This window comes from Oncorhynchus tshawytscha, linkage group LG10, assembly GCF_018296145.1.
Source record: "Oncorhynchus tshawytscha isolate Ot180627B linkage group LG10, Otsh_v2.0, whole genome shotgun sequence".
Classification (NCBI taxonomy): domain Eukaryota; kingdom Metazoa; phylum Chordata; class Actinopteri; order Salmoniformes; family Salmonidae; genus Oncorhynchus; species Oncorhynchus tshawytscha.
In genome coordinates this window covers 27,702,565-27,714,053 of record NC_056438.1, presented here as the reverse complement: position 1 = coordinate 27,714,053, position 11,489 = coordinate 27,702,565, and the positions used below count along the sequence as shown (strand labels likewise).

The following is an 11,489-nucleotide window of genomic DNA, read 5'->3' as shown; positions in this document are numbered from 1 at the left end:
GCGTTGCAATTGCTCACATACTGGCAGATACAAACGGGCTACTTCCCTGTAGCTCTCCCTTTCCTCTGTTAATTGTGTACAGGCAGGGTTCTGCAGCTGTCCTAATAAGCATGTCCACAATCCACATAGGGAAGAGAGCAGAAAGCATCACTTTCGGACTCTTCTATTTGCCAGCCTTCAAATGACTGTCCTTTAAAGCCCTTTAGAATAGCACAAAAGGTACAAAGGGAAGTTGGGTTGGAAGGGAGCTGGGCCAGTTGCATAAATCTTAAGTGTTTCCCGTAAGGGTTTACCATTTGGACTAATTTCCCCTTACCTAAGGGAATTGTTTAAGGGCATTGCATAGAGCCCCTCAAATATTTCCTTAGGTTAGGGCATACTTAAGGGGTTTTAGGGTAGTTTGAAGGCACGTATAGCAGAAGGATTATCTGGTTACCATGGAGATGGCCTGTTTCACTGACTAAACATCTCAAAGAGATCGCTTTCATTTTGTGAGATGGCAAAATAGAACTCCTACAATCAAGACAGGATAACCAAATTGCTTCAGATAATAAACCACTTCCTTGTAGTTACTTTTTTTCTCAACTTGTTTATATTATTTTCTCGTGCGTCAAGCTAGCTTACAGAGTACAGTGGGGCAAAAAAGTATTTAGTCAGCCACCAATTGTGCAAGTTCTCCCACTTAAAAAGATGAGAGGCCCGTAATTTTCATCATTGGTACACTTCAACTATGACAGACAAAATGAGAAAAAAAAAATCCAGGTAATCACATTGTAGGATTTTTTATAAATTTATTTGCAAATTATGGTGGAAAAATAAGTATTTGGTCACCTACAAACAAGCAAGATTTCTGGCTCTCACAGACCTGTAATTTCTTTAAGAGGCTCCCCTGTCCTCCACTCGTTACCTGTATTAATGGCACCTGTTTGAATTTGTTATCAGTATAAAAGACACTTGTCTACAACCTCAAACAGTCACACTCCAAACTCCACTATGGCCAAGACCAAAGAGCTGTCAAAGGACACCAGAAACAAAATTGTAGTCCTGCACCAGGCTGGGAAGACTGAATCTGCAATAGGTAAGCAGCTTGGTTTGAAGAAATCAACTGTGGGAGCAATTATTAGGAAATGAAAGACATACAAGACCACTGATAATCTCCCTCGATCTGGGGCTCCATGCAAGATCTCACCCCGTGGGGTCAAAATGATCACAAGAACGGTGAGCAAAAATCCTAGAACCACACGGGGGAAACCTAGTGAATGACCTGCAGAGAGCTGGGACCAAAGTAACAACACCCTACGCCGCCAGGGATTCAAATCCTGCAGTGCCAGACGTGTCCCCTTGCTTAAGACAGTACATGTCCAGGCCCGTCTGAAGTTTGCTAGAGAGCATTTGGATGATCCAGAAGATTGGGAGAATGTCATATGGTCAGATGAAACCAAAATATAACTTTTTGGTAAAAACTCAACTCGTCGTGTTTGGAGGACAAAGAATGCTGAGTTGCATCCAAAGAACACCATACCTACTGTGAAGCATGGGGGTGGAAACATCATGCTTTGGGGCTGTTTTTCTGCAAAGGGACAAGGACGACTGATCTGTGTAAAGGAAAGAATGAATGGGGGGCCATGTATCGTGAGATTTTGAGTGAAAACCTTCCATCAGCAAGGGCATTGAAGATGAAACGTGGCTGGGTCTTTCAGCATGACAATGATCCCAAACACACCGCCCCGGCAACAAAGGAGTGGCTTCGTAAGAAGCATTTCAAGGTCCTGGAGTGGCCTGGCCAGTCTCCAGATCTCAACCCCATAGAAAATCTTTGGAGGGAGTTGAAAGTCAGTGTTGCCCAGCAACAACCCCAAAACATCACTGCTCTAGAGGAGATCTGCATGGAGAAATGAGCCAAAATACCAGCAACAGTGTGTGAAAACCTTGTGAAGACTTACAGAAAACGTTTGACCTCTCATTGCCAACAAAGGGTATATAACAAAGTATCGAGATAAACTTTTGTTATTGACCAAATACTTATTTTCCACCATAATTTGCCCAATAAATTCATTAAACATCCTACAATATGATTTTCTGGATTTTTCTTTCTCATTTTGTCTGTCATAGTTGAAGTGTACCTATGACGAAAATACAGGCCTCTCATCTTTTTAAGTGGGAGAACTTGCACAATTGGTGGCTGACTAAATACTTTTTTGCCCCACTGTAGCTGTAGCTAACTAGCCAGCTAGCTTTGTAGCCATGGATCGTGCACCTTCCATTGTTTAGCTAAGTAGCTAGCTGGTTGACGTTTTCCTTTTGTAACCAGAGCAGATGAAAGTCAACATTCACCTCTATACATGCGGTTTCCATTGACAACCATACATAATGAGGCAGTTAAGGGACCTCGTGGACACCCTTAACTTTTGTACTTAATTTAAAACGGGGAAAATTCACACATCTTGTGCAACTGACTTAAAGTTACAGGAAAATACAAGGGGGAAATTAACTTAAGTTGTTTCATGCAACCGGGCCCAGGGTCTCAAGGGCACAGATAAAAGTAGTCTACCAGGGGGATTATGTCAGTAAACATGTCAGTCAAATCACACGGTTGTCTCTTAGGTCTGATGTCCGGGCACAAAACTGTATTGGTTGCCACTGTTCAGGATGGACATGAGACGGTCTTCGTCCATGGAGCTTAAGACGTCCAGGTCGTCAAGGGCGGCCGGCTGGCTGGCATTGCCGGGGGAACTGTCCATCATGCCCTCGTTCTGGAGCAGGCTGACAATGCTGTTGGGGTAGTTCATCCAGGTGCTGCCGCCACAGCCGGTGTGGTGGTTGGCTGGGTCTGCTTGGTTCTGGGCCGCGTTGTTGGCCACAGTGTTGGTGGAGGGTAAGTGGCAGGGTGCCTGAGGGGCTGACGCCTCACTGCTCTTTGGCCCTTCTTCAGCCAGACAACTCTGGCCCAGCATAGCCTGGAATTCTTCAATGTTTATACTATCTAGAGTCCCTGGCGCTTGTGCCTCAGAAAAGCTGGGGAATTCGGGTAGCTCCTCATCCACCTTGAACTGGGACCCTTGGACCCCGAAGGTAGAGGTGGGCTCTGGTGTAGGGGCTGCACTCACCGGCTCCTGGGGACAAGCAAAGTTGTGGAAAGCGAATCCGTTGAAGTCCAACAGGTTTACGGTGGGAAAGGCCTGGGAGGAGGCGGCTGTCGCTGCAGAGGCCTGGGGGTTGGTGGTGAAGCTGGCCACGGGGGTGGCTTTGGGCTGGGAGTCCAGAGTCAGGCTGTTGAGGAACTTCCAGGTCTCGGCTGCGGTGGAGGAGGCTTCTGCTTTGGGCTGGGTTTGAAACAACTTGCCTGGCTGGGGGCCGTTGTAGTAGGGCTGGGGCTTCACAGAGAAGGCACTAGGGGGCACCACTGGGTTCATCACTGCAAGAGAAACACAGTCAATGCCACTGTCCCTTACCCAATTCTGTATACTGCCAAATGTACAAATAAACATAGATACTACTGTTAAGGGACCCTATGTTAACTTTTAATAACATATAGAATGTTACATTTGAACAACACCCTTTACCGTATTAACGCACCCATTAATAATAAACAGCTAAATAAATAGTATGGTTTACCAGGCTGGCTAGCTGCTGGCTTGGCGGTGACTGTTCTCCTGGCAATGTTGAACGGCCTTGTCTCTGCTGGCATGGTCCCTGGAATTCAAACATACACCATCACACACTAAAACCATCAGAGGACACAGCTGTCTAGTTCAGCGACATGGATCATTTTAGACACTTACCCGACATCAGGGACCCCAGCTTCAGATTCTGTAACATTCCCTCTGTCCGTTTTCTCTTCTCCATCAGTCTGTATTCATCTGTACAGTGAAAGATTCTAGAGTTAGCCTGGGTAAAATGTTTTGCATGACAACCACACAGGCCACAGGAGTTATGCCATAGAAAACAAAGTGGATCGCCATCGCAACGGAAAGGGAAGTGACCTGGGTCTGAGGGCAGGAACTGGAAGTCCATTGGCTCGCTGACCTCACGATCCGAGGGCCTGCGGAGCTGCATCTTCACTCGGATTGGCTCGGTCAGGTTGGTGTCGCAGTAGGGCGGGGTGCAGAACACAATGGCCACCTGCCTGTGTACGTCCGCCTGGGAGAAGGTGCCCTTCCCCTCCCACGAGCCCTGGAAGAACCGCACCTCGATGTCCTCTGTGGAGGGGAGAAAGAATGGGGTGGGAGAGGGGATGGGAAGGAGGAGGGGTGGGACAGTGAGATGTGAGAGACTGGCTTAGAATCAATTCCCCCAGCCAGTCTAACTGACTTGGTAACATTCTGTAACAACATTCTTTCATTGGCCCCCTTTTTATGTCATACAGGAAGGATATAGAACCAATGAACTAGGTTAAGTTTGACCAATTAAAAAAGTGGTTACCAGTGGGCTTATATACACAATACTTTCAAATCTGTGTCTGGCAAAGAGGAACTACAACCACAAAAAAGGCATACATGAACAAAGCCGTTGGCACAAGGTTAAAGAAACTAAAAGGCTCAACTCATTAATGCCAACAAAAATAGAAGCGTGTGCGTGTGACAGAAACCTTTTTGCACTTTGTCACAAAGTAAGAAGATCTCATCCCCCCCTATGCAGCTTCCAGAGTTTCTGTTCACTCGACAGATCTTCAGTTCTGCTGTGTTGGGTGCTCCTGTGAGACAGAAACGATAGAGATGAAGTGTGAAGGGGCTTCATAAATGAGTGAAACTGACACTGAGTCAAATGTGAAACATATGTTTTGGCACTGTTTAACTGTTGGAAGTTCTTTGGAAATATGTTGTTGAGTTCTTAGGAAAATTATGTCCCGCTCTCATGCTCTGTGGTTATAACCCAAATGTCCACATTTCTTTTCAAGAAATGTAATTGGAGCAGTTTCAACAGCTGTGAAGAAGGGGGGGGACACTCTCAAAAGCTGGTTTGAACCGAACGTTGTACTGTGCAGGCTTTGGGTTTTAATGTACAACAACATTTGTATATTAGTAAGATCACCTGCCAAAATTGTGGGGTGTGTATGATTGTGTGTGTGTGTGTGTGTGTGTGTCAGAGAGGATGTGTGTGAGAGTGGGAGTAAGTGAGAGAGGGTGTGGGAGGAAGGGAAGAGCACGTAGGCCTATGTGTGTAAAGTTACCTGAACACTAGATGGTTAGTGTTTTCATAACATTGTCAGACAAGTTTAAAAGCTCTTTGTATCCATAAACCCAGGTCTTTTTTTCCCTATAGTCACACCCATTTAGAATGCCTGAAGCTTTAACAGTACTTAAAAGGTGTGTGTAAGGAAAGAAAAGTGTGTGCGCAAGTGTTAAACAACAAGGGCATTGATGAGAGGGAGCAGGCCGACTTAAAACATTGGGAGCATCAATAGCTGAATGTTCCAGTGACTTCTGTGTTGTTAATGGGGAAAATGTTCAAACGTTCTGATGTAGATCCTTCTGTGTTTCTGACACTTACAATCAACGCATCGTTTGCCTGCTATTTAATGCACTGATGATCAAATCGAAAAGAAAAAAAAACGTATTTAGCGCCAAATTTGAGCAAATTCAAAAACTGTGATCCATCGCAATTTACTCATGCCATTAACTCACTTATTTGAAATGTTTGACAGCCCAAATGTGAATATATATGTACGCAATTTGTTTTGCGTTTACCGTGATTCTTGTATTTATTATTTCGTTTTTTTCTCCTCTTTTTGTGTGATTTTGCTCCCTCTGGGTTACTGCTTGTATGTACACAATAAAACAGGAACACCCAGGACAGAACAGTGACAGACGAGGGAGTCAGTGTGTACTTGGTGAGTGTTTGGTGTGTGTAGCAGACTCACTGTTGTCGTAGATGGGCTGGGACACCACGGGCTCCAGAGGGCAGAGTTCCCCGGTAGGCAGAGTGATCGAGGCCTGGAAACACAGCCTCACTGCATTTAGGTCAAACTCCTCCCACATGTTCGCCTCAGGAACTGCAGACAAAACAGCACATCAGACACAAAGCAAATTGGTGTGGCATCAGAGATAGGATAGGATACAGTCGGTATCAGATAGCCAGTAAGTCACAGTCAACAGAGGAAAATACATTCCTACTCACATGTTATTATTGGAATTAACCAAGGTAAACAAACATGAAAATTAGATTGGAGGAGTGAATTATATAACTGGTATAATGTTATGACAGTGGATTGTCACGTACGGTGTGTGTGTTTTTGGTTTACCTATCCTTATGGGGACCAGAAGTACTCACAAGGACAGTAAAATAAGGACAATTCGGACAAGTGGGGACATTTCGCCAGTCCCCACAAGGAAAAAGGCTATTTTAAGCGTAGGGGTCAGGAGTTAAGGAAAATATAATTTTGAAAGGGAATCAATTGTTCGGTCCCCACAAGGATAGTAAAACAAATGTGTGTGTGTGTGTGTGTGTGTGTGTGTACACTCACTGTTGAAGGGGTTGTTTTGGGTCTGCAGCCTACAGGAAACTGCCTCGGCCACATCCTTTTTCTTCACACACTGAATGCCCAGGTTCTGAAAACTGAGAGCAGACAGTAAAACAAGGAGTCAGAGTGAACGTGTCTGAAAGTGAGATACTGTAGATATCGACACACAAGAGGGTGCTTGTTCAACCATCCTCTGCTTCTGGCATTTACAAATCAAGACTATGTGAAACAACTTATCCTGAATGGTTATATAAATCATTAACTGGTACCCTTTTGTCATCCAAGTATATGTCCTCTATCAAGATGTTGGCAGGTACACTCTGCACAAAACAAACATTTGTTTCTTTGTATTTCATCACACCCCCACCCACTAACAAATCTGCCCACACACACACACACACACACACACACACACACACACACCACACACACACACACACACACACACACACGTACACACATATCCACACCTGTCTAGTCATTTTCACAGACCTGCCCTCACACCCACCCTCAAGCCCCGAACACACACACAGGGACCCTCCGTCTAACCTGTGTACTCGTCTCTCCTGCAGGTCTGCCTCATAGTAACCATGTTTGCAGTCTTTCCCCACCAGTTCGTGGGGGTGGGGCTTGTGAGGTGGGTTCTTGGTCACCAAGGAGACGCGGACACGCAGGGGGCCATTGTAGTTGTGCACCTGCATGGGACCAGCCAGGTTAGCAGGATGAGTATCATCACTCACCTTAGAATCTCCACCACTTCCTTATCACCTTCAAATCTCTATAAATCAAGTGTCGTAAAGCATAATGTAGTACTGATTAGACTGCTATACCATGGTTATAACGAGACAAAACGGCTCGCTTGTATAACAAATCTTACTTTGATTAATAGTTGAGCCATCGACGATCTCAGAATATATGGTGACTTAACTACAATTCTTAAAGGAATACATCGAGATTTTGGCAATGATGCCCTTCATCTACTTCCTAGATTCAGATGAACTTGTGGATAGCATTTTTATGTCTCTGCGTACAGTTTGAAGGAAGTTGCTAGCTAGTGCTAGCACAATTGCTACCTAGCGCTAGCGCAATGCCTGGAAGTCTATGGGTATCCACTACCGATAGACTTCGTCATTGCACTAACACTAGTTAGCATTGGCTTGAGAAATCAACCTCTAACTTCCTTCATACTGGATACAGAGACATACAAATGGTACCCACGAGTTCATCTGAACTGGTGAAGTAGATAAAGGGGCTCATTGCCAAAATTCCGAAGTATCTCTTTAAGGTCTCGGAATGAATTCATTAAGCTACAGAGTAAACAATGGCATGGAATCATTCGAAAATGACAGGTTGATTATCCGTGTGATTAAAGGGCACCCTCACCTTAATGGCGGGGTGTGTCTTGGTGGTGTCATTGCTCTTCTCTCCCGGGGTGCTTCCCGCAGAGCGCCCCTCACACTTGTACCTGAACCTCATGCCCCTCTGCTTGGGCTGTTCAATTATCTCAATGAAGGGATTACCTGCACACATAGAGACAGATATGATATATGATATAATATATATATATATATATATATATATATATGGAGAGAGAGAGAGATAGATATATATATCTATAGATAGAGAGGGGGGAGCCCAATGTAATGAAGGTCCTAGTGCACCTCTAAACTATCACAATATAATGTACCTAAAGCAGTGTTGAGCTTTCGCAACAGCTGTGATTCATCATGTTTGTATGTGTTTTAAAGCAAAGCTGAAGATCCAAGTCAATACATTCATGAGGGAGAAGCCAAAAAGTTGACTCACTGATTGTCACCCATCAACATGAACAGGAAACAGTTACACAGTGATAGAAATCTCATTACCTTGGTTCAAAGGGGGCTGTTCCCATCCATAAATTCCTAAGGAGATGGGAGGAATTGACAAACATTTACTATAAGAAAGAAATCAGTAAGAAAGGATGATCAATCAAAATCCACAACCTATAATTTCCCTCAACTACTCTCTGGTAAGTAAAGGCCCACAAGGACTGGTGCCATTGAAGATCACAACAGTTCAGCACAGATCTGCGATAGAGATTAATCTCCTCCATATGCAGAAGGGTGTTAACTAACAGTAGAAGTCAATAGGTTTGCATTGAAAACACTGGAGGTTGATCTTAAACACAATAGCAGACAAGGCATGATCACTCATAATGTTTGACCTGCCAGGATTGCCCTGAAAGTGTACGGCGAATGAATAAAGAAACGTATTTAGACAGGGACAATAAAAGGTCTCAGATTACATTGCTCCTATTGTGTCTGTGAGCAGTCGGAGTCCAATTTAACACATCTTCACTAAAGGCACTGCCCTGGTTCATGGAAAAAGACTGTCCTGGTTCATAGAAAAAGACTGTCCTGGTTCTTATTAAAAGACTGTCCTGGTTCATAGAAAAAGACTGTCCTGGTTCATAGAAAAATACTTTTTCTATGAACCAGGACAGTCTTTTAATATGAACCAGGACAGTCTTTTTCTATGTACCAGGACAGTCTTTTCCTATGAACCAGGACAGTCTTTTCCTATGAACCAGGACAGTCTTTTCCTATGAACCAGGACAGTCTTTTCCTATGAACCAGGACAGTCTTTTCCTATGAACCAGGACAGTCTTTTCCTATGAACCAGGACAGTCTTTTCCTATGAACCAGGACAGTCTTTTCCTATGAACTAGGACAGTCTTTTTCTATGAACCAGGACAGTCTTTTTCTATGAACCAGGACAGTCTTTTTCTATGAACCAGGACAGTCTTTTTCTATGAACCAGGACAGTCTTTTTCTATGAACCAGGACAGACTGGAAACTTGATTTGTGGCGCTTGTTCATAGCCCCACCCACCACTGTTTCGTGATGACTTTTCTTTGAAATGGCCACTCTAAGAGAAAGGGATGCCTTCCATGTTTGTTGATTGTCGACCTTCAAGTCTACAACGTAACTTTTCGTAATGTCATATTGTTGCGTGGCTTTATTAACAAGCTATTAACCTATATATGTATAAGCACACAACATTGATGACATAGGATCATTTCATAACGTTACATTGCAAACGTTTACCCACACCTAGCATACGTTCATCATTTATTTTACGACGTAATCTCGGGTACAACGGCGTCCCCTGATCAATCAAGTGTCAAAATTGTATATATTTTCATAGGCCTACGAGTTAAATATTACCTTGCGGCTAAAGTCAAAAATCTTGGCGAATCACATAGGCGCTTGACTGCCGTTCTACTCTAATGTTTGGATAATAAACATTTTTAAAGCATCCATAATGAACATAGTTCTACTAGATATGATGTGCAATTCTAGAGCTATAGCCTAATAGACGTAGGCCTATCTACTTCCTAGTACAGTGCTGGCAAGTCAGCGCCAATTATCTCCATTATTTTGTATTGACTCTTCCTGACGTAGTACAACACCAATAGTATGCGGGCTTCACCCTTGTGCGCAAAACAAATTGCTAAGTTTCCCACGACACTCCAACATGCATTTACCTTGCGGATCAGTTTGTAAACAAACTTACCATCCATTTCCAACGTCGGCCACCCTGATTAATCGAATAGCCTTTTCCCTATAGGTTGTTTGTCCCTTAAACACCGTGTCACCTTCTCTTGACAGCTTGTTCTTTCGCCTCCCTCTCGCCACCCCCAACTTCGAGACTCCAATGCAACTTACCACCTCCCCCTCAAATATTGCGGAAATACCCAAATGACGTGGGCCTATGTTAAAGGGGCAATCTGTAGTTGCTACATCCATTTTTGGATTTCTAATTCATTATATGTACCCATCGATTCTTGAAAATATAACTTAGAAATTGCCTCATGAGCTTAGTTCAACTCTCCAAACCCCATCGTAACCCCAAATATAAACTTGTTTTCCTTGTAAACACAGTCAACTTAAACACTATAGCCACAAAACATGGATAAACAAAACGTTGACATCATGGATGGTCAAGTTATATCCATCGCTCTGTCTATGAATTTGAAAATGCTCTAATTTCTTCAGCCCCATCCCCCCAGCTTTCTACCGTAACAGAGGAAGGGAAACGCTTTCATTTGTTTTACTGCTTATTGCTGCTTTAAAACTATATAGTACAATGGCAAACAAGTAGCCTACACAAATAATCATATTCTGTTTTTTTTTATTAAACATGAAATCTTGAATGAATCCAATTAACCGAAAAGTACCCAATTGTCATACTTGAGGAAAGGTAAAGATACCTTAATATAAAATGTGAAAGTCACTCAGTAAAATACTGCTTGAGTAAAAGTCTAAAAGTATTTGATTTTAAATATACTTAAATATCAAAAGTAAATAGAATTGCTAAAATATACTTAAGTATCGAAAGTAAAAGTACAAATATTTAAAAAAAAATCCTTATATTAAGCAAACCAGACGGCACAATTTTTTTATTTTTTAATGTATGGACAGCCAGAGGCACACTCCAACACTCAGACATCATTTATAAACAAAGCATTTGTGTTTAGTGATTCCTCCAGATCAGAGTCAGCAGGGGTGACCAGGGATGTTCTAATGATAAGTGTATGTATTGGACCATGTTCTGTCCTGCTAAGCATTTAAAATGTAACAAGTACTTTTGGGTGTCAGGGAAAATGTATGGAGTAAAAATAACATTCTTTTCTTTAGAGATGTAGTGAAGTAAAAGTTGTCAAAAATATAAATAGTTAACAGGTGTGCCTTGTTAAAAGTTCATTTGTGGAATTTCTTTCCTTCTTAATGTGTTTGAGCCAATCAGTTGTGTTGTGACAAGGTAGGGGTGGTATACAGAAGATAGCCCTATTTGGTAAAATACCAAGTCCATATTATGGCAAGAACAGCTCAAATAAGCAAAAAGAAACGACAGTCCATCATTACTTTAAGACATGAAGGTCAGTCAATGCGGAAAATATCAAGAACTTTCAAAGTTTCTTCAAGTGCAGTCTCAAAAACCATGAAGCGCTATGATTATACTGGCTCTCATGAGGACCGCCACAGGA

General features: G+C 42.9%; 1 protein-coding gene across 1 annotated transcript; it reads right to left on the bottom strand.

Moving 5' to 3' along the window:
* Positions 1 to 2,487: 2,487 nt before the first annotated feature.
* On the bottom strand, positions 2,488 to 10,162 carry LOC112260059 (transcription factor p65). The gene is made up of 11 exons (XM_024434861.2): positions 10,016 to 10,162; positions 8,326 to 8,361; positions 7,844 to 7,980; positions 7,010 to 7,155; positions 6,464 to 6,555; positions 5,861 to 5,992; positions 4,589 to 4,693; positions 3,984 to 4,199; positions 3,783 to 3,860; positions 3,616 to 3,693; positions 2,488 to 3,415 (listed from the first exon to the last, which is right to left on the bottom strand). The coding sequence occupies exons 1-11, from the start codon at positions 10,020 to 10,022 to the stop codon at positions 2,601 to 2,603; spliced, it is 1,842 nt and encodes a 613-aa protein (XP_024290629.1). The 5' UTR covers positions 10,023 to 10,162; the 3' UTR covers positions 2,488 to 2,600.
* Positions 10,163 to 11,489: the final 1,327 nt, after the last annotated feature.